We start from the raw sequence: 24,758 nt of genomic DNA on the forward strand, positions 1-24,758 counted from the left end.
CGGTATGCCCATGTAACACCCCTGCTTCATAAACTGCACTGATTGCCAGTTTGCTTCTGGGATGGAATTCAAGATGCTGGTTGTTATTTATAAAGCCCTACATGGCATGGGGCCTAATTACTTGAGGGGCCATCTATTTCTCATAGTAGCTGCCTGGCTGATTTGATCTGATGAGTTGGCATGCTGCAGGTTCTTTCAATTAAATGGGCCTATCTTTTGGAACCCTGGGAGCACATTTTCTTTATTGTGGCCTCTGCCCTCTGGAATAAAGTTCACCTTGATATCTGGTGGCTTCCACCCTCCTGGTGTTTCAAAGGGCCTTCAGAACCCGACCATTCACCTTTGGCAAGAGTGCTTGAAGCCCTTTCTGACTAGTACCTGGATGTTTTTCACTGTTGTCTGTTTTTGCCATCTTTTTCCTCCTTTATCTTTACTATTATATGGATTATCTCTGTAAACTGTCCCTAGTCACTGGGAGTCAGGCACATTAAACAAACGAACGAACAAAGAAACAAAGCTTACTTTAGTGAAGAGAGGACGGCGGAACTGGATGCCAACGTCTTGCTCTGATTCCATGTAGTAGAGGTTGAATGTCTCCTTGCAGCTCACCATTTCTCCTCTGAAACTCTTGCAGTCTCGAATGGTGAATTTCAGTTCCACAAAGATGCGAGAAGAGGCCTCCCCTCGGAAGATCCAGTTTGTGCGGAGCCAGTGGTCGGTGTCTCCTTCCGAGAGGACGCTGCAATCCTGGTACATATATACAGGAGTCCCATTGATCATCTGCTGCCCCTCACTCCACTGCGTATGAGAAGGAGAGAAGATTGAAGACATTGAACTGAGGTTCTCGACAGGCTATCAAAGAAGCATTGCAATGTTGTTGTTGGCATGGTAATGAGAATAGTAATAAAAACTATCCCAGGGGAATAAATAAGGGGATAAAAATGCCAAATCCAATCTAAACATCTGGCTCATTGTGTGACCTACCTTAATAATAAATTGGTATCCCATCCTTTGCCCACAGGGCAGATGGATGGGTGGATATCGGTAGATTTTTTTAAAAAAAACAAAACCAAATATGCATATGCTGGCACTCATGAAAAAACCTCTTCCAGTGTTTGTTCTCAACCTGCCTGTTATCTGAATCCGCCTACCTTCTTTTGCTCTCTTTTTCTCTGTCTCATCAAAACTTAGGCCGTAAATCTGGTTGTCTCATGCCTTTTTGCTCATGTTCATATTATTTTTTATTTCAATGACACATTACACAGCAGATCAGATTTCTCTTTTGTTTGCTTTTCTTTAAAGCAGCTGCAATGAAGGGCACCTATCTCTTTGATCAGCAAATGACTCTGGGGTGGGCCTGTTCAATCTTGTTCTGCCATTTTCTTGACCTAAAATGCCCCCCTGAAGTGACTGCGACAGGGATGTGGTTATTTCAATGTGCCTTCTACACTGTACTCTGTGCTTTTGCTCCTTCCTATCTCATGAAGGACCAATCCTATCTCCAATCTTCACAGAGGCACCACTAAAAAAATTTCCAGTTCTTAATGCTATTATTTATTCAATTTATATTCCATTTTCAAGGTGGCATATAGTGTCAGCATTCCAGAAAAAGACCCCCAACTCCAAGTAAAAACTCCGAAGCAAGCATCTTTCAAAGTTCTATTTACTAGGATAGGTAAACTGGCACATCTGGGAAAACCCGAAACTGAGAGGTCCGGGTTTTCCCTCAGTAAATCAAAAAACCCCAAACCATCCCCTCACTCCTCAATCAATCACATGCTCCAATCGCCATCCGTCCCATCTCGAGACAGTATTCCAACCATTCCTTCTCCAGATGCAGGATTGGCCTGACCTTGACCGACAGGAAGAATGTTATTATGTCTAAAGACAACCCCCCCTACTAAATCCCCCCTCCTACTTTCCCACACAGGAGAAAGTGGCAGCCGGAAGCTTCCGGCCTAATATGGCTTCCAAAGCTGACATATAGAGTGTTCCGTTCTCCCTCTTTTCCCCATAAGAACCCTGTCATATAGGTTAGACTGAGCGAGAGTGAGTGACTGGTTGATGTCCCTAGTCAATTTCCATTGCTTAGGATAGATTACATCTCAGGCCCCGTTTGTCATTCAAATCCACCACATCGCTCTGCCTCTCAAAGGGCCACCTGATAATTTAGTAGGGCTGAAGTTAATCTGAATCACTTCTCAAAAGTCAATTGCAAAACACAGAGGAGCATCCATCCATTGCAAATACCTCTCCAGTGCATGCCCACTCAAAAGTTAGCAAGGGCAGAGTTGAAAAAGCAGCTACTCTGCATGCCTATTCTAAAGGTAGTTTCGCCAGTTTCAGGACAATTTCGTCTCAGGGATAAGACTGCAGTCACCTTATGGAGAATTAAAGGATGAACTTGCCCCTTGAGTAACTCAGCAGGTTCCTCCAGCTTACAACTTTATGCAAAATCATTTATGGTACAATTCCTCCCCCTTCGTCAGAAGTGTGAATAAATTGTTATCCAGTCTCTCAGCAAACCCCACTCCTTATTAGCACAGATGATGTTACCTAGTTTGGGTAATGACACATCTGCAAGAAAACAACCAAGCTCAGAGTACACCAAGGACTCTTCAAATTGTTATCTGCAATTAGATATCAGCTTATTTAGATGGCAGTCCAAATGAGTTTTTAGTGAGGCTTATTCCCAGGGGATCCCAGAGAATAATCATTTTGCAGCCTTCTTCAGTATAATTAAACAATACATAAACAGAATTTGACAGCACAGATTGTTTCTGTATCTGTGCAGCAGTTTCTGGTGCTACACGAGATAGGGGAAGGAAGAACATACTTGTAATTTTTATCTCATGTTGTAGACTCTAGAATTTTCTTCCAAAGAAAGCTAAACTCATCGACAAATTTATTTACAGTACTTTGCTCCCAGATGTGGCTTAAGTGAATTCCTGCAGTCTTGGATAGGCCAAGTTTTAGAAGAGAAACAGAAGCAACACTTTCCTTTGGGGACCAGGTTTGCTCATTGGGTTTGCTCATTAGAAATTTGTCCTAATAAGGACAGTGACCTGGGGCTGAAGCAGTGTCTCAAAATAAAATGTTATAATTATTCAATTATATTAACAGACTACAAATTCTAGCCTTTTTTTCATCTCTCCTTCTTCAGTCCTCTTCTTTTTGATTTCTCTGATGCCTGTCGGCAATGCAGGAATTCTATATTTTTGACTTTCAGGATCCTGCTTAAACTGATTTTTGCTTGGTTCTCTAGCCATACCTAGGCAAGTCGGAGTTGCATAAAATGAAGTGATAGCGATAACTGCAGTAAAAAATGCTCCTTCAGTGTATAAAGTGCTTTTAATTTGAGGCCATTTCATGCACATGCACATTAGATATGCATGTATGCACACCTATCTACCTTTAACAGCTCTTCTATAGACCCAGATATAACACCCAGATATAAGAAGGATATTCCATAGACATCACTGGCTGTTCATAAAGCAAAAAGTCCATAAAAAGTAGCCCCCCCCCTTCCCTAATCAAACAAGTCAATTTAGCCCTGTATTGAGGCTACACCACTTTACATGACACTCTGTAGTCTTTATATAAATGCATGTCAGGGTGAAATAGGCTTAAACCTTGCTTTCTAGCATATCCAGTTTTATGGAGATTGTTCTATTGTATTACTGTGAGCCCCCTTACAGATTCAGATACAAATTGTATGTTTAGTGAGCTCTAAAATGCAGTTGGATGTTATGATCGTAACAGTAAAACTATTATGTGGAACATCTATCAGCACAGGAATTCTAAAGAATTATTCTGTGGATAGCATCAAACAAAACTATTTCATCTAAAATGCTTCTGTACAACCTGGAACTATGACCCTGGGAGAATCTACAGGAGCAAAATCTTTTTTCCCCCCTATACCTCACATGTTAGTTTGGGCAGGATTCAAAAGTAATTTGAAAATATTGCTTTGGACCTGGGAAGAGTGTGATTGCTCACTACTACTCATTAAAGCAGACCATCATTTAACATGCATTTCCATGAGCCTTCCAAATCAGTTTCAAAGGGGAAGTAGCCATACTCTATATCAGGGCTGTCAAACTCACGGCCCATAGGCCAGATGCATCACGCACTGGCCATGCCTACACCCAGTTTAGCGAAGGGGAAAAAAGTCCCGATAATTCACATGATGCTGCCGTGATACCGCGAGTTTGACACACACACACACACACCCGCTTTATATGATCTATGACCATTTAAACTAAGCTAAGCTCTTGTCAACAGCATACAAAATAATATATCTTCCCTTTTTGATACACAGGATTGCTAATCACGCACTGGCCATGCCTACACCCAGTTTAGCAAAGGGGGAAAAAGTCCCGATAATTCACATGATGCTGCCGTGATACCGCAAGTTTGACACCCCCCCCGCTTTATATTATCTATGACCATTTAAACTAAGCTAAGCTCTTGTCAACAGCATACAAAATAATATATCTTCCCCTTTTGATACACAGGATTGCTAATCATCCAGCCTGCCCTGTGGGAATCAGTAAGCTCAAAATAATCAGTTTTCCCTTAACCTAGTCAATCACAAGTTCTTGAACAAAGTTCAGAAAATGTAAGTTCATATCAGGATATGCAAAAGAGTATGTGCTAGGTCTGTGTGTCTCCAAATGTGTGGATATACAGTATGTATATGAGTGAGACGCAGCAAAAAGAAAAATCATTCTTAAAGTACAATGTACAAATACAAAGAAATATGCAATATACTATTAAATAAACAAAGCAATTTTCTAGAGGCCTTTGCCCTCCTGAGACCAATAGTATTGTTAAATAAATAAAACAAAGCAAATAAATACACACAGAAATAACTGTCTTTTTCTTATTACTTGTTAGTGTATCTGGGTATTAAAGGGACATATTGATTAGTATTTAAAGTACAGTTATTAAATCAATGGATTAAGGTTAACTTAGTACTGTAATTCTTTCTTGGGGAGGGGTGGCGTAGACAGGTTGTTATTGCTAATGGCAGCCGCCTATGTGGGAGAAAAATGTTTTTTAAATGCCACAGTAGGAGGAAAAGGCACTGTAATAATATTACAACAGATTTATTTCCTGGATACTAACTTATGAAAATTGGCTTTCATTAGAGACAGACAAGGGTGTTTTTTTCTCTTCTTTTAAATCAAATTAGAATTCCTAGGCCATTATCCTTGACAGAATGAGGAAACAGGATTCTGGGGCTTATTGACATTGTAAAATTATATTGGATGTTATAAAACAATCATGGTATCTTTAAGGCATCTTAGTAATTGTAGATAAAGATATTTCTGTTAAACACCACTGGATACTTTCAAATGAATAAAATAGAAATATATGTCTGATATATATTTTATTGTAATAATGCCTCCATACAAGGCAACCTGCCATATTAAAAGCTTGTATTCTTTGAAAGATTCTCAAATCTTCTTTGTCTCTTCCCTCCCCAATGACTTAGATTTTTGACTCCCTCAGAATGTTCCTCCCCTTCCCACCCCTCCACTTGTACATTGCCTATCAAAAAGTTGGTCATTTTGATTTGGGTTTCAAATATTTTTTTTAAAATACAATGTTGTTTTGAAAAAACCAGGTAGTTTTAAAAGGTCATCTACATGCAGGGACAGAAATTACTTTATTCTGGTTGGCGTATTTGTGTGTGCGCATGTCCTTGTGCGCATGAAGTTTGGTCCTACTTGCTATGAAGAATAAGAAATAAATTGTGTGGATTGACCACAGTTAGTTTCAGGCACTACAAACTGTGACTTTCCTTCTTCATTGACCCTGAAATGGGTCTTTGAGAGAGAAGATACTGCTTTCTCTGGAGGACCCAAAAACAAATTTTAGGTTTCATAGTTCGTTGTTTTCATTTATGTTTTATGGCTTGTTCTTTTTTTAAACTTTTTAACTTCGGTTTAAATGGTTTTTGTTGTTTGGCTATTTCCTTGTGTGTGTTTTAGGTTTTTTTTGTTATTTTTCACTGAGAGAGCCACTCAGTAACACAAACGTGCGATGAGAGGCTATGCAGCATAAATGGAACAAATAAATACGCAAATACAGTGATAACTAATATGGCTGCAAAGTTATAGTCAGCAGATCAAGGGAACTGGTTTGACTGGAGTCATAACAAGCATGGAGACTGGAAGGTTTGTTATTCCTCTGAATCCAAAACTCTCCGGTAAACTTTATCCTAGAGAAAAACCTTTCATGCTTCCATAGCTTAGGGAAATAGCATCAGATTGATTAATGCCAGGATGCCCAACAAGAGAAGGTTGATAATCTGGCAGCAGAGCATACCTTTTCCATGTAGATGGTGCCAGATTAAATTCCTGACATTTCCAAATAGAATATTTTAGCAAGGAGGCAGGTAAATATTTTCGCTAGACGTCCTGCCTTTACAAAGTGCAAGGTTAAGTAAGAAATGTTTGTAGAAAAGAAAAACGTAAAGTCCAATTTATTTAAAGTACTCTTTATTATTGAACACCTATCAGCAGAATCTATTCAAAGGTCAGGGAACACAAAACAGTCAAGAAAATTAAAATTATAAGTAAAAAATACTGGGAATATGTAATATGTATTTTCTGGGAAATAAAATACAACAGACATTGGATAGGTACTAAATAACATAATTCCACAAAGAAGGTGATACATGTAAAAGAGAGGTGGGGATTTGATTGTGCAACTGCTTCTGTCAACTTCTGCTTCTGCTTCTTGACATTTTGACCCTCATCCTCCCCAACTCAATATCCTTTGTCTGGTAATGTCTGGTCTTAAATGATCACATCCTAGGTATGCAATCGCCTCTATCAGCCTAACACGTTATAGAAATCACTTTAGCATAGTTCTCACTTTTTGTACTACACATGAAGTATTTAGAATATTATAACTGGCAGTTGATCATATTCTTTTTTAAAATTACTTTAGCAAGGAGCACTGTGTGAATACTTCCACATTGCTGTTTCTATTACAACAATACATTCCAAAGCTCTTTGAAGACAGCTCTGCAATCATCTTCTCTTCCATCTTCTACAAACCGACACAATACCTGCAAGCTACAGCTGATCTAGAATGCAGCAACACAGGTATTTAGGGGTCCATCTTGGTTACAGCTATGTAACATTGGTAGTTTCAAGTCACACTAATTGCCAGTGGGCTTCTGCGTACTGATTCTCACCTTTAAAGCCCTTTATGGTACAGGACCTGGTTATTTGTGGGATCATTTGTCACTGATAATCTCTTCCCCTCCTGTAAGATCAGACAAGATTGTCACGCTCTGGGTTCCATCGTTTTAATAAGGCCATCTTCTGGGAAACAAAAGACGTGCCTTTTTTGATGAGCACCCGCCTTATGGAATAGCATTCCCTCTGAGATCTGGCAGGTCTTGGACCTGTCTGCCTTTCATAAAAAAACTTTGAAGGTCTGTCTGTCCCCTCAGGCATTCCGGATTATTGTTTTGATTACTGAATTGCCTTTGGCGGAATTGGTTTTATGTTCCATTATCTTTTTTGATGTGTACATTTCACTGTGTTGTTGCTTTAATTGGGCGCTGCCCTGAGTAGTTCCTAAGACGATGCCAGTATAAATGGACCTGAGAAATACTCAGAAGTCATGAAGACTGTTCTATACAGGTAGTCCTCAACTTATAATCATTCCTTTAGTGACCGTTCAAAGTTACAACAGCACTGAAAAAAGTGTCTTATGACCACTTTTCACACTTACGACCATTGCAGCATCCCATGGTCACGTGATCAAAATTCAGATGCTTGGCAACTGGTTCATATTTATGACGGCTGCAGTGTCCTGGGATCATGTGATCACGTTTTGTGACCTTCGAACAAGCAAAGTCAATAGGGGAACCAGATTCATTAAGAACCGTGTAATTCATTTAACAACTGCAATGATTCACTTAACAACTGTGCAAGAAAAGTCATAAAATGGGGCAAAATTACCTTAACAACTGTCTCAGCAACATAAATTTTGAGGTCAGTTGTGATCATAAGTCGAGGATTATCTTTACTGAGCTATCACAGGTCATGGAGAAACCCAAATCCCCTCATCCAGCCATTTCTCACAAAAAGGGGAAGGTGTCATTCTCCATGTCTTTATTTTAAGTTGTGTGCACAGGCCTGGTTCTAGGCAAAGCCTTTAAGCACTTCCTGGGTTCAAATCCATCAAGCTACCTTCCCCTTTGAAAGACCTGCTAGGGCAGCTGAAACCCCAAAGCCGAGAGTTGGGTGAGGCAAATATTCCTTTAGTCAAGTGCTAAACCTCCCACAAGCTTCACAGAACTGCAAGAGGCCAAAGAAAGTAGGTTTTACTGAGGTTTGAATTTTACAACTGCAAAGCCAGAAAGAAATCCACTCCCTGAGTGGACGCTGCTGTTATTGTGGGATCATGAAGACTCTGGTCTTTATGATCCCACAATATGAAAGATGAGAGAAGTTCCCTGTTTTTTCCCAATTGTTTTTATGACACTTATGGAGGAGTGGGAGGATTTAGTTTCCATTCAGCCATTCTGCAAAACAGAGAAACCTGGGCTTACAGCAAAGCAAAGTGCTCCGATTAGAAATTCCCCTAATGATAGTTTTCCATGATCATTCTTCATCTGTAGTGCGAAAGAGCATTGGAAACATCCTGAAAAGGCATTATTTTCATGAGGTTAAGAAAGTCAGAGTCTGAGGTGGAGGAAAGGGAAACAGACCTCAGTAACAAGTAACCCAAATTCTCTGCAATTCACTTAAGTTTCTTGATAGAAAAAGAGATAAAGGTTTCCCCTGCCCAGTCGTATCTGAATCTAGGACATGGTGCTCATCTCTGTTACTTAGCCAAGGGAGCCAGCATTGTCTGATGATGCTTCTGTGGTTATGTATAGTCAGCATGACTATACATCAAATTGCATGGAACGCTATTACCTTCTCATCAAAGTGGTACCTATTTATCTACTCACATTTGCATGCTTTCGAACTGCTAGGTTGGCAAGAGCTGTGGCAGGAAAGGAAACTCACTCCATCCTACGGTGCTTGAGTCTCAAACTGCCAACCTTCCAATTGACAGTCCAATGTTTTAATTAGTAACTAAATGATAAGAAAACGCAGATCTCTATTCTCCAGATTTATAAAGTTCCAGAAGATGCAAATATCCACTGGAAGTAAAATTTAGTAGCAAATAATCCAAAAAGTCTCTGATGATATAAATAGAAAATACTGGACAAAATGTGTTTTGTAGCAACTTCTGCTACAACAAGCACAACTGTACACATCCGTAGATAAACAGATACCACATCTATCTAGATTTGTCTTTGGCTCTTTCTCTTTTCAAGATTGTAGATGGCCAATTTTATTTATTTATTTATTTATTTATTTAATCATATTTATCTATGATATGATTTATAATTTTGATCCATTTTTCTTTCTCTTTCCCTAAATAGTGACTTACCCACTAAACATGACCTACCCACTAATATTGGGGCGGGGTGATCAACTAATGATTTAAGCAAGACAAAGTCAAAGGGGACAATTTATTCTAGAATTGTCCATTCATAAATGGAAGAATTTTGAGGAACATGGATTCAAACAGTCTCCATGCTGACTCTCAGATGTCTGAAAAACCTCTGAACCGAGACAGACTGCAAAAAAATGTACTTTTAACTTCATGTATCAGAGACATGAAAGTTTTACCATGGAGGAGCGGTTCAGAGTGTGAGCTGTGGGTGGTTTTCTTCTAATTTCTGGTCTAAATCTCCCTCATCCCTTTATCTGCAATAAAAGAATAATGAAACCCACTTATAGAACTCTGGCAAGCATTTCCGAGATGCAGATCAGGATGTGAAAGGCTTTAAACATGCTAAATGCTGTATAAACATAATAATACTTTTACATAATTAAAAACAGAGCTGCTATTTTAGGTGCAGGGATAATTGGGTTACAAGATTTAATCAGTTTAATTGGCAGATTAATCAACTGAATACTTGGTTAGTGAGTGAGAACTCATTTATGTCGGGGGAGGACACGTTGATTAGTGGCCCTTCACATTTGGCATGTATTTTTTTGAAAGTATTAAGATGGCCCTCTGAATGTTACTTACGGAGTAAGATCTCTGGGATGTGTAGTTTGGCAAGTTTTGGAGACTCAAGATGTAATCCTGATCTAGAGTCTGCTAGAGTCTTAGCATTTCAAATATTAAGGTAGCCTTTAGTTTTCATAATTAACTCTTGGTCATTCAACTATCTTGTCTCACATTTATTTTGGTATCTTGAAAGATATTGAGATGTTGCTAAATGAGTACTTTAAAATGCTCTGATTATTTACAGTGGAGGTTAGCAGCAGGTGGCACTCCCTGTTAACCTTCTAAGGGTTAGAAGCTAGATTGGGTTAGGTCAGATGAGTAATTGGATAGGAACCATTAGGAATAGTGGGGCTCTGAGCAGGACTGAAAGTAAAAAAAAAATCCTTCAAAATGCAAGGCCAAACCATTTCTATACCATGGCCAAGAAATTGCATGGTTGTTATGTAGTCACCAAGAGTGGCTCACTGGCTAAGACACTGAGTTTATTGATAAAAAAAAAATTGGCAGTTCGGCGGTTTGAAACCCTACCGCCGCGTAATGGAGTGAGCTCCTGTTACTTGTTCCAGCTTCTGCTGACTTAGCAGTTTGAAAACATGCTTGCAAGTAGAAAAATAGGGACCACCATTGGTGGGAAGGTAACAGTGTTCTGTGCGCCTTTGGCATTTCGTCATGCCAGTCACATGACCATGGAGACATCTTCGGACAGCGCTGGCTCTTCGGCTTTGAAACAGAGATAAGCACTGCCCCCTAGAATCGGGAACAACTAGCACATATGTGCAAGGGGAACCTTTATCTTTACCTTTATGTAGTCACCAGAAGTTTGAGTTGACTCGAAGTAGGTTCATCTTTTTCACAGTCCACAGAGGAATTTTTTTTTTAATGGCACATTATGGGTATGTATGCAAACATATACTTATACTTGAAGTCAGCATAATACCCATCTCTATCAATGGCACTAGGAAGTCAAAAATACAACCACACAGAAAATATTGCCCCACGATGTAAGAGGCAGATTGGTGTAGCAATTAGGGTTTTGGATTAGAAGAGAAGGCCCAGATTAAAGTTTACTCTCAGCCACAAAGCTCACTAAGTGGCCCACCCTGTTTTGTTTTGGTGGATAAAAACTGAAGGAGGAAGTGTTAACATACTACCATGAGGCCCTGGAAGAAGGCAGAGTTATAAATGGAAACATGAAATGAAAATATCATTAGCTGCATTAACTAGTATTCAATTTATGTATTCATTTGATTTAGATCCTACCTTTATTTATACATATTTATTACACAACTCAAGGTGGCAAATACAGTGCTCTATTAATTGGCATGGGAATAGTTAACAGGTGTGGTCATTTGCTTTCTTTCTGTTTTGAAGCAATTAGGTGCTACTTGAATGTACAAATTGTCTTATTTCCACCATTTTTTAAATGTATAATTAACTTGAAGAAACTAAGCACTTCAAAATCTTCAGTTTCTTTCAATCAATTTCAGTAACATAAGAGGTATATAGTTACAGCACAGGATTATCATCACGAGAAGAATTGCACAAGGGCTATATTTGCTGTTATTGACCTGGTGAAGAAAAAATGGGGTATATATCTAACAAAGAAAGGATGATGATGGATGAATCAAATGATCTTAGACTTGTTTATAGATGTTTATTGCAAGTCTCAAAGTAATTGACTGCAGCTGGTACTTCTCATTAGAGTTTAAAAATTCCATCTTGTAAATGGCACAAGTCCAACCAAAACTACTGTTGGATCACATCAATTACATGAATTCATGAGATGGCAACTCCTAACTTGGCTGGGGAAATGGATGATATGGCATGAAACCACCTTAGAGGAGGAATGTTGAAGTAGCCACCTCACCAAATGTTAATTAGTTCTCTGAGTTTGCTATGAAACTTGGGTAAGATGTTAGAGTAAGAAGCCTGCTGAATTGCATTGCAGAACTTGCTGATTTGGTCTCCTAACTTTAATACTGTGGGTGAGGTTTGTTTTGTTTATTTGAAGGACCAGCCTTTCCAGCTTTCCAAGAGTACAAAGAATCATAGCAGCCAATCCTGCTGTGCTGTCAACGCTTAGAGCAGTTAAACTGAATAACAATTACATGGTCTGAAAACATTCTAGGTTATTAAACTTGCATCTTAATGTGATGACAAACTAATCAGTCTCACTACTCAATTCAGACCATAGCTCTTAGCCTATTCCCTGGACACATCCTGTCTATAGTGCTGATGTGGTTTCTGCTCATCTGGTGGAGCCAGGTTTTCTGCTTCAGTTGGTTCACATCTCCTTTGGTGGGATTTCCCTACCAGATAGAAAGCTGCATTTTCTGGAGATGGATAGATGGATGGATGGATGGATTCCAAGTGCACATTATTTCGATACTGCTAAGAATTTGTGAAGCAATTAGCTATAAAGTTTGCTAAATGCTCTTGGACCAATCCTTTTCTCTCATCCTTATATAAACCATGTCCAAACTTGCATCTTTTAGATTTGCAGTTAACCAAAGTACAAACATGCCCTGCAACTTTTCTTTCCTATCCTATGATGTTGCCTTCATGTCATCACCAACTCATGAATGAGACAGCCTTAAGTGATCCTTACCTGCACTAAAGATGTTCAAGCAGTGGCTTCCCCCTTCTTTTGATATTATTCAAAAGAATCTGTCACCCATTATCTCAGAAGGGTGCCAGGCGACATCAAAGACCAGATAAGAATCAGCACTGGGGGCTTCAAACTTCATGCTTGTACAGTATTCTGCTGATGTTAGCTAGGTGATTGTGAAGAAAGGCCCATAGTGAGTTGTTGAAACAGTAAAGTAGACTGGAAGTACTGTATAGCATGAATGCACATGTAATAAATAAACAATGATCAGGCTCCAGCCTGAAACAGATCTTGAGCAAAAGCATAAGAAAAGATATTTCCCAAAGTGCTTAGAGAGCCATCATCAGTTACAGTAGCTGGGACTGGGTCAGTTGTACAAATGATCTGACTCATTCAAAATTGCTTCACAGGATGAAAATGAAACACTCCCATTAATACTTACAACGACGCATTATGTAAAAATACTGGGAACCACCTTGAAGAACCAAATCAACATTTATAGCAACATTGTATATGGAACCTTTGTTTCAGATTATTGAATTAATAAAGAAAAGTTCCAAATGCTGACATGGAATTTGATAGTGAAAGAAAAGCAGTACCTACATGTCTCAATGGAGTTCAACATCACTGGAAAAGAGACTAAATATATAAGAAAGGACCTGATGAAAATAAGATTTATTTACTAACATTTATTGAGCTGGAAAGCATAAGAGCAGGCGGTATATTTCTATATGACTAGGAAGAACTGCAGCAGTTAAAATGAAGATGCCACCAGGACTTGATTTTCTTTTTCAAATGAGTCTAATATGTGTTGAAAATAAAATATTAAGCGATTGGCATAAATAAGTACAGAACTACTTATGGTCCAAAAAGCTTGAAACTTTTAAATTGTATTACCATACTTAGTTGCTTAACATACTGTATATCTCAGAATAAACTGTATTTCTTTTGGCCCATCTGCTTCAAGGGAAGGGACAGGACTTTCAGACGCCTGCCCAAATATCTTTGCGTGTTTTTTTTAAAAAAGAAATAAATAATGTAATAAAAGTTTGCATAATAAGAAGACTTCTGTTGGGATGTCTAGAATAAATACAGCAAAATATTAAGTTCAATATTGAAATTAGTTCAGTGGAAAGTTAATAACTGGTTTTGATTGCAATGTTTAAATAGCAATAATATTTAGAATAGAATAGAATAGAATAGAATTTTTATTGGCCAAGTGTGATTGGACACACAAGGAATTTGTCTTGGTGCATATGCTCTCAGTGTACATAAAAGAAAAGATACGTTCATCAAGGTACAACATTTACAACACAATTGATGGTCAATATATCAATATAAATCATAAGGATTGCCAGCAACAAGTTATAGTCATACTGTCATAAGTGGAAAGAGATTGGTGATGGGAACTATGAAACGATTAATAGTAGTGCAGATTCAGTAAATAGTCTGACAGTGTTGAGGGAATTATTTGTTTAGCAGAGTGAGGGCCTTCGGGAAAAAACTGTTCTTGTGTCTAGTTGAATTTATTTGATTCATATTGATTTACAGCATATAGCTTTATTTGATTCATATTGATTTACAGCATATAGCTACCCATCTCTCAATAGTGACTCTGGATAACATTAATAATTTTAAAGATGAAGATAAAATCTTTTTTGGAACATTTATTTCACAATGGTCCAGTTTACCTGCTTGGTTTCAATATCTTCAAATTAGTAGTACTGCACTACAAGAATTATAGAAACCAGGAAGACTATTGTGAAACTTGACTACATTTAAAAATCTTGCAACAGACAATATGGAACCTTTTAAGGCTTCATTTATAATTTTATGGTAAAGTTTAACTTGGAATCCAAACAAGTCAAAATTCGCACAATTAAATGGATGCAGAATTTGAATGCAGTAACAGAGACACAACAGTGGGAATGTGAATATTATACTTAGAGAAAATTGAGATATATGTTTTATCATAGATATTTCAATCCAGTTTTGATAATTAAAATAGAAAAGTCTTTTTAAAAAACAGTTGGAAATACAATGAGCAGGTTGTATCATTTTTCACATTTGGTAGTAATGCTCTAAAATTCTGGAAAATTATTCCTACTAGAAGGAAATTGATTTTAAAAGTTATTTCAACCTGCAATATTCACACTCAATTTTACTGAATCAGATATTCTGAGTATATTGAATTAGTTTTATACATGCTAACTACTGCGAGGACATTATGTATACATTTCTTATTGGAAAGGATGTCTGATTGCCTCTTGGAAGAATTAAATTTCTTATAGGAAAAAGCATTGGTGCCCAGTTCCAGATACTAGTTAGGAAAATATGAATGATGATAGTGATGAGGGTGGTGGGGGTATTGATGATGATGTTTTATTTGGCAGAAAATGGGCCAGATTGAAACAGTAACATTCTTCTACTGAAGGCCTGAGGAGACTATGTTCTGACATGTTCTGACTCTTTCCATAATAATGTTGGCCCTATATGCAGAACCTTGAAGATATCCTCTTCCAACTTCACATACATATATTCCACCTAGAGTCAGAGGCCACGCAAATTAAAGTACTCCTGCATTTGATCAGAGACAAGTAGCTGTCAACTTTCTTTTCTGTTTCTTTGACAAAAACCCTTGGCAGAAAATTTGCTAATAATGTCCTGGGGGGGAACAAGGCTCCACAATGCCTTGCTTTCCTTGAAATGCTAATGGTCTGAGGAAACTGTGAATCAATGGGCAGGAAGTCTTTCATCCCCTCATTCATTGCCTCCTGATTCTCCCCTTCAATTGTCCCCTTGCACTCTTTTAAAAACTGTTTCCCCCCCAGCTGAGCTCAGAGACTGTTAAGTTTTGCAGAAGTGAAAAGAGAGGGAAGCTCTCTGAGAAGAAGTGCTAAGGTCATATGCTCTGTCCCATTTACAGTGACTTTCCTATGAACCACCCCTTGCCCCATAATGTTCTCTTAGCGAATATGGATTTGGAAATCTCTTTTTGCTAACTAATCCATAAACTTCAAAGAACTTTGAACAGATTTTTCAAGGAAAAGGAAAGGAATGGGTTACTAGTATAACAAGCTGTATGGATAATCAGAAAAGACAGAAATTTGAAAAATATGCTTTTGTGAAGGGCATCTGAAATAGTCATTGGTGAACGTGTGATTCTAGGAATTACATCCCCCCCTCACCCCCGTATGTGTAAGTGAATTTATGTAGGCTGAAGGAAGCTGGTCTGTCTTCTAGGATCCTTCTTCCTTAATTTAGAATGGAAGATCATATGTGCAGTTTCTCACTAATGTATCAAGACACTCACTGTGGCACATTATTAAAAAATGCAGTTCTGTCTGCCTGCATTCTTTTTTGATTGTAAGTTCCTTGGAGATAGGTACATCTCTCTTTCTCTCCCTCTTCATCTTATTATTTTTTATACAATTCCTTACATTTCAGCAATGCCTACAGCAGCATGGTATGGTTGGAATAACTAATAAATTATTCTCTACTAACTGCCAGCTGCTGTAAGCCCTGTGCTCCTCATCAACATCTCCCAAAGCTTGTCCAGGCAATTGTTCCTTGCAAAAATGAACCAGGGGACCAAATATTTGCATCTAAATGTGACAAGCTGGGAGCAAGTTTTCTCATGCAGGCATGCATGTGCCCTCCCCCCTCCACTTGAAACTGCCAATCAGCCAATTACTTCTGTATGATCAGTTCACACCAGGAGGGTCCTAAATTAAAGGCTTGCTGAGATGTTTGGTAGCCTGCCCAACAGAATTGCTCTGAAAGACTGTTAATCGTTAATGGCTGAATAAGATGAAGGAAAGAAACAGAAGAGAAAGTAGTGATTAAACCTGCATGCATAGCAGGAATGTTATTAGGGGAGTTACTTAAGGAGACTGGATCTTAGTCCACGATCTTTGCTATGCAAAGGTGGCTATATTGGATCACCTTAGATTATCCACTGTAGTGTTGCTTCATGATGGTATATACACCCCAGATGTCATTCCCCTTGTCCCACGTTGTCACCCTCTGTGACAGGGCCAAATGTTGTGATCATCACCTAGCCACTTGCTCACCAGACTAGATATTAGATTCTTGAACACTCCTACATATTTTTTTTACATATTTTACTGAACTGTGGCTTTGGTCACTATATATGTTTGAACTACATCCATAGAAGAATATGGAAGATTTCAGCAAAATATATGCAGACTTTCTTCCTTCACTGATAATTGCTTGGAATAAGTTTGTAATAAGATTAAGAATAAGATTGTGTGTCCAATCACACTTGGCCAATAAAAAATTCTATTCTATTCTATTCTATTCTAAGGCTGTGCCTTATGCTTCTCCTCTGTGAATCTTGTTTTCACTATATAGATCGCTAATCATATTACGCTTAATATAGAATTAAGACCTGTGGGACGCAGGAATATATTCCAGTATTCACTCACTGGCTGGTAAATCCATTGTAAAAGTGTATATGTGTGGACCCCCTACCCACAGTTTTCTCTCACAGTATTTGCAAAACAGTAATTGGAAATATATGTTTAACCAGCAGGGGGACACAAGCAATGTCAGAAAACTCAATGCAAAGGAATAATCATGTTAGGGTCCCTTCCCACTATAATAAATACATTAGAGTATAACAAAGGCTCTCTGTTTTTTCCTATCTCAAGAAGTTGAAATCTCCTCAGACTTAACTGGGGATGTGAGAATAATTTGTTTAGCTTACTGCAGATTTAGCTAATTTGCACTTCCTGTACAGTATATGAACCAACTTGCATATATGTGCAGCTACCTTCAATTTTCCAAAACCTGCGATCAACTTTGTAATTGTTATTGTTATTATTCAATATTTATTCTGCCTTTTAAAAGCATATTTGAACAACTCAAAGCAATGAATATATCTAATTCTGTACTCCTGCCTCCTATTTTCTCCACAACCACCACCATGTGAGATGGGTTGGGATGAGTCAAAAGTTTGTACAAAAATACATACTATGGTAGCAGATTTCCCCAAATCTGTATATCATATAGAGAAGTGAAAACAAAATATGCCAGGAACAATCACTTGCAAAGTTATCTATGTTCAAAATAAACAAGAAAACTCATATAAATTTTTACATAAACAAAGCAACAAACTAGATAGAATAAATTGACTGGAGAAAAGAACCAGAAAGATGAGTAACATTGAATTTGAAAAATTAGCCCTTTTCAAATCTAAAGCTTCCTTCCATCACAATAATAAAGGCAGGTTATAAATAAATACATACATAAACAGACTTTTTCATTTTTTTCATTTTCATTTATTTATATCCCATTTTTCTTATTTTCATAAATAATGCAAGGCAGCGAACATATCCAACAGACTGTCCTCCTATTTTCCCCTCAAGAACTTGGCGAGAATATGAAAAGAGAAGTAAAAAACCTAAATTTATCAATATTGTTAATAGTTATGTATATTAGTGAGGCTGTAATCGCACAATTGTGACACCACTCTCTCTCTGTCTCTCTCTCTCTCACACACATGCACACACACGTTTGCTCGAATATCATAATTATATATTTTCTTGCACTGAACCATTTTCTGTTTTAATTCTTTCTTGTGCTCTTCCTGGTGCCTGAAGCTTCCTGATAATCTCAAAAACGCGAGGTGATTAATGGACTAAGACCTTCCTTTGCAGAAGCCATGCTAATTCTTCTTCAGAAGACTTACCCTTCTACATGCTTAACATTTTATCTTTAATAATCACCATCTTGTACTTGCTTCGACAGCACATATAATAGCTTGGAACAATACAGGGAAGTTAAACATCATATCTTTGACAATGCTTCTTACCATTTATATAGAACAGATATTACAGTATAGGTAGTCCTCAACCTACAATTGGTCGAAGTTACAATAGACTCCCCCTCCCTAAAGATACTTTTACCCCATATGAAGTTCCAACAGCTGCTTTTCTTCCTGCAGTCATCTGGCCATACTATGGACATCTGGCAACCAGCCCACATTTACAGTCATTTGCAATGTCCCTCGGTCATGAGACTGTGATTTCTGACCTTTTCGTGTGTGCGAGAAACGGGTGTTTACTTCTAGCTTAATCAAAATGTTTACTCAACGACTACCGCATAAAGGTTGTAAAATCAGTCACAGTCACATGATGACCTGCTTAATGACTGTCATGACTTACAACTGTAATTGCAAGCTCAATTATAGTCGTAAGTTGACTACCTGTAAACTAGCTTGCAAAACAGCAATATTAGGCACCAATGTTTAAAAGACAGCATTATTGGAACGGCAGAAGTCAAATATTTCTCGGTGGATTGCTAACTGCAGGATAAACACATGAAAGGAAAATCCCATTTCCCCAATTTACATTAACAGGGATCACTGCTTAATCACAGAACACATATTTTACTTATATAATAGATGATGCGTTTGATGGTTGGACTGTGGTCTTAATCTGCTTGATTAAAGAGCCAGTTGGATGTGTCTATATTATACAGAAGATAGAATGACTTATTTCTCTGGAGCGCCTTTATGTCGTACCTCCTTTACAGTACCCAATATAGGACTAAGGACTTAATGCTTAAATCACAGCAGTTGTAGGGATAAGTAATACATTTGTAAAACAATGGGCAGCCAGAGTGTTAAAAAGAATTGGTGTGAAATTCTTAATGGCAAGATTTCTAATGTATGATCTAGCAATCTTGCTTGGTGTCTTAGTCAAAGTTAAAGGCCCTGGGTAAGACAGAGGATTGTTGATTACAAGAGACAAAGCTCAGAAATGCACGCCCAGAAAGATATTCTATTTTTCTGACCCAAAAGCTGATTTGTACATCTTTCCCTTTCTATTTCACCTGAAAAATTATAAGAAGCTCATGGAAACATTAAGTTCCATGTACATTCCTCAAAATCTCTGCCAATGAAAATTAAGGGAGAGGTGCTTGTTAGTCCCAAAGGGGCTTTTTCAAGAGGCAACTGGACTTTCTTGTTTTTCTTTGAAGACGTTTCACTTCTCATTCAAGAAGCTTCCTCAGCTCTTCAGCTGAAGAACGTCTCCAAAGAAAAACAAGAAAGTCCAGTTGCCTCTTGAAAAAGCACCCTTGGAACAACCATGACCTGGATGGCTGAGAAGCTCCATAGACAGGTGTTTGTTACCTTCTTCCCTGGGTTGCTTCCCAGATCACCTTTAGCTGGCTAAGCAATGAATGGGGGGGGCAAAGGGAAATGTCTCCCAGCATATCTGGGATCTCACCACTAAGTTCAGAGCAGTCAGCAGTAGCAGTCCAGTGCTAGGAACAATGCAATTTCCATTTTCTCAGAAGAACCTGCTATGGTTCTTGTTAGATTTCCTGTTAGATTCTGGGACTGAGCTAATACCAATAAAGTATTGAGACAGACACGCTCCAATGGAAGATAATCCAGATGAACTGCATATTGTCATATAGAACTGAACAGACAGATCTGAATTCTCTGAGGATGTAATTCAGCTTCATTTAATGGGGACAGGCAGTTCTAAAGTGATGTGAAGCCACGTGTGTGTGTTGATCAGTGCACCACTGAGAAAGAGAACTTCCACACAGAATTAAAAGACATTATGTTGCAGGCATCATGGTCACCATTTAGTTGAACCAAACAGGGAGATCTAAATACTCTAATATCAAACCACTCAAAAAACCAGAACTCATTGGCAAATTTGAAACAGTAGCCTTAGGTTTCAACAACAACGGCTGGATTTTTTTTTAATTCAACCGAAAGTTACTCAGAACTTTTATGAGTGTACCGATCTCATTACATCTCTTATCAACGGTAGCTAAGGACCGGAAATGAGTCACAACCACAGCAATTAGACCTTGTTCTTTTATTACATTCTATTTTAATATATATTCAGCATAAGGTTGACGTGCACACATCTACCACTTGGGTTGTTTGTTCTCTTGATCTCAGCTTCTAGTGAAGATTTTTTTTCCTCTTTCTGCATTCAGAAAAGGAAGTGCACGAATGAAAGGATCATTGTAGTGCATGTTTCTGGATAAATATATATTGATAGGTGTCCTCCCATCCGGAGATGACTATTTATAATGATTAATAGCACTTTGACCCACAAAGTGGGTCTTTACAAGAGTTGAACTGAATCAGAAATTATGGCGCTGCTCTCACATACAGTATCTACAATATCAGCATTAGCCAAGCCATCCACTGGAAGAAGAGATTTACCAATGTAGAAAGGGAGGAAAATACAATTAACCATGTGGCAGCCCAAATGTGGGAAGCCCAGCACTAGGCGCTTGCCTGAGATTGAATTAAGGGAACACTACACAAGCTTGTTTCAACACTCAATTTATTTAAATGTCTCCCACTGCATTGTGACATGGAAAAAAGGGCTTTGATACTGCAAGGAATCCTGTGGAGTGTTTAAAGAAACTGTATTCTCTGCATATTCTTTCATCCACTTTTGTGGAAAAGCAGAGATCTGCACATTGTGTGAAAAAGAGCACAGAACTGCCATGCAACACTGAAGATGTTTAAGAAGAGTTTGGACAACCATTTGTCTGAAATGGTATAGGGTTTCCTGCTTGAGAAGGCGGATGGACTTGGTGTCGTGTCCCACTCCTCCGCTGACGGCCGGGTCAGGGAAATCCGAATCAGGCTTGCCTCTGCAGCTCTGCCCAAAGTCCTAGCAAAGTCCTCAGAGCAGGCAGGAGACCAGTAAGTGACTTCAGCAAGATAAGTTTGACTTTTGCCTGACTCAGAGACTGCCAGAAAGTAGCTCCTTTATATAGGCCATGGGGTGTGGCTCCATGACTCAGCACTCATTAAGGCCTGCCCCTCCCTTCCTTCTGTTGCCTCCGCCTATCCAATCTTCTGATGCGAGGGTCACTCCAATCAGCTGTTGTTGGGAGTAAACCCTCCTCAGGCTCACATGCTGTGGAGGAGGGGGAGGGGTCTAGCTGCTCCGTTTGCCTGGGCATGGAGCCAGGGCTGGGGCCGGGGGATGCCCCCTCCTCTGCAGCTTGTCTGGGCATGGAGCCAGGACTGGGGCCGGGAGGCATACATTCCTCCGTGTTCGGGAGCAGATAAGCAGACCCCGGCTGCGGTGAGAGCGGACAAGACACAACACTTGGAGACCTCCAAAGTCCCTTCCAACTCTGTTATTCTGCTTAAAAAGATGGTGGGCAGATTAGGAAGAAAGTATGCATGAGTTTCCTATGAGGATATAAGTAGAGTGAAAAGAAACCTCCCAATGCATCTCTTAATTAATCTGCAAAGCTTGTCTGCAATTGTCAGGAACACAAATTTAGGAAACTAGAATATAGTGGCTGAGCTTCACCTCCTAACAGCTTTGCACCTGTGGCAGACTTTTTGTAAACTTGCATCAGCACAAAATTATTTGGTGCTTCCTCCCCTCTTTATCGTTTAAATGCTTTGTTTACTGCTGAAAATGTATTCTAAAAAAGGCAGACAGAGCACTTTATGATTGTACATTGTATACTTCACTTTTTCACTAAAAAAATGGAGACAACCAATTTTTAAAAGTATATATAAATGAAGCATGATAACAATATAAATGCACCAGTAAACTGCATCCAATAGACTCAGGAGCTATGCTACTATTATGCCTAAATACTAAATAAAAATAGGTTTTGCTTGCAACCAAAAGATAACAAACAGAAGATGAGCACTTTAAGATTTTGGTTATGACCTTTAAAGCGCTCCATGGCTTAGGGCCTGGGTACTTACGGGACCGCCTACTGTTACCATATGCCTCCCACCGACCCGTACGCTCTCACAGAGAGGGACTTCTCAGGGTGCCGTCCGCCAAGCAATGTCGGCTGGCGGCCCCCAGGGGAAGGTCCTTCTCTGTGGGGCTCCCACACTCTGGAACGAACTTCCCCCGGGTTTACGCCAAATACCTGACCTTCGGACCTTTCGCCGCGAACTGAAGACGCATCTTTTTATTCGCGCGGGGCTGGCTTAAATTTTATGGATTTTAGTTTTTAGTATTAATTTTAAACGGGGTTTTAATTTCTATATATTTTAAATTTTTTAGGCAAATTATAATAAGTTTTTTAATCTCGCATTTTATAAAATATTGTCTTATCTGTTTTTTATTTGCCTGTACACCGCCCTGAGTTCTTCGGGAGAAGGGCGGTATAAAAATCAAATAAATGAAAATGAATGAAAATGAGCTTGATCCCCTTCAGAAAGAATTCCAAAACTTTGCAACCGCAAAGAAGGTTTCCTTGAGTTCCTAGCAAAACATACTTTCTGATGGGAGAAGAACAGGTGAACATCTTCTTAAGCTCATAATGCTAGGATGGTTCATAAGGACAAATGCCATCTGTTGAAATGGCTAAAGATAGCCCACTTTCTAGCAATTACTCTCTTTTCAGTCTTATGAAACACTTAACATTCATGAGAAATAAGGGCAAAACCTCAGTTCTTTTAAATGCCTCCATTTTATGAAGTGGGTGAGAAAGTTATATGAATCATGGCAGGAAAAAGAGGAAGAAATGAAATTCTCTTTCCCAGTCTTCTGTTCCAGTTAAAAAGTCCAGTTAAAAGCTGGGTGGAAGACTGCAGATAGTACCAGTACCATGTTTCCTTCAGAGTAGCCAGTATGTTGCAATTATTTCTTGGCTTCACTTTGAACGGATAGCATTGAATTACCCAACAGCTATGGCTTTTATTCTTTACATTTGCCAAGGTCAGAAGAAATATAAATAAGCATGCAGGTCTAGCAGTATCAAATACTGGTGTCAGGACACAGATGGTAGATCTTTGACTTCAAGGAAATAATTGACAACCTTTGTGACCGAGACATGCCTTGGGCTTAACTAGAGAAACAGGCAAAGATGAACATTGCACAATATTTGTTGGGGCCGTTGCCTAGCAGCACTATCCAGCAATTATAGGAATCTCAGGATTTTGACCCTGTTCAGCTGTCAGTCGTACCCTGACACAAAAGAATGTTCAGTGTTCATTAACCACAATGCGATGAGATAGCCTATTCACAAGACATGTGCCTTGCCATTATTATAGAAGCTCCTGTAAACCCAAGAGGCAACTATATTATGCTCTGCATACAGCTCATTTTAACAACATTTTGGAACGCTGATGGATTCAGGTGGTGTATTATTATTAATAGGTAACACTATGTGGTCAATCTTCTCTAGACCCAGAAGCTAAGCAGGGCCAGGCCTGGTTAATACTTGGATGGGAAACTCCAGCAAGTGCTGTAATGTTAGAAAGTTGAAAAGTCATGCCAGAAGAGAAATGATTAGTAAATCATTTCTATGTTATTGCCAATTTTTTTTACATAAATATGTCCACAAAATTGCAGGGAATTAAACTTCATTTGAAAATGGCTTTAACCAACTAGTAATATATATAACCCAACCTGAAAGCATAGGCATAGTTTTGACAGCCTATTTGTTTCACATTTAAAATGTTATTGTTAAATGTTATTATATTTCAACCCTAATTTGTCCTGGGACAAGATGCCTTTTTCAGGACAACTTTAAATCAGAAATAAAATGGGTACTATCACAATTTTATTTAGCCACAAAAAGCAAAGAAAGATCACATAGCCTCTCTATGTAGAATAAACATTGAACATTAGTAGACATCCCTAGTCAGTATTGCAAAAGCCTCAACTACAAGTATTATTACTTAGGAATTCGCAAATAAGTTTTATTCAATATGCTTTATATCTAAGCACAGGGGAAGTCCTGTTTTCTTCCCCTCCAGAATGACAAGCCTGCAAGGTTGATTGGGCTGCGAAAGAACAACAAAGGGAAGCAGTGAGCTTCCATAGTTAAAAGTGGACTAGAACTTGAGTTTTCTTGCTCCAAGTCTAACCTCTTAGCAATGGTACCATAACTGCTGCCTATTTTGGATGGAGAACAGGAGTAACTTAGAAGTTAACTTAATTACACCCTTAACACTAATGCGACTGACTTTTTTTTAAGAAAATGGGAGCTGAATTAGTGGGCAAAAAGGATTTGGATCCAGGTGCAATTTTCATCCAAATAGAAGGAGACT

At 38.7% G+C, this 24,758-nt stretch overlaps 1 protein-coding gene across 2 annotated transcripts in view; it reads right to left on the reverse strand.

Annotated features, from left to right (window-relative positions):
• EPHA1 (EPH receptor A1) overlaps positions 1-24,758 on the reverse strand; it is an 82,877-nt gene that overhangs the window by 45,759 nt on the left and 12,360 nt on the right. For both annotated transcript variants that reach the window (XM_058172854.1, XM_058172855.1), the window contains exon 3: positions 523-798. In XM_058172854.1, the coding sequence (XP_058028837.1) occupies positions 523-798 (276 nt within the window). The remainder of the gene's footprint in view (positions 1-522; positions 799-24,758) is intronic.

This window comes from Ahaetulla prasina, chromosome 2 (assembly GCF_028640845.1).
Source record: "Ahaetulla prasina isolate Xishuangbanna chromosome 2, ASM2864084v1, whole genome shotgun sequence".
NCBI classification, from domain to species: domain Eukaryota; kingdom Metazoa; phylum Chordata; class Lepidosauria; order Squamata; family Colubridae; genus Ahaetulla; species Ahaetulla prasina.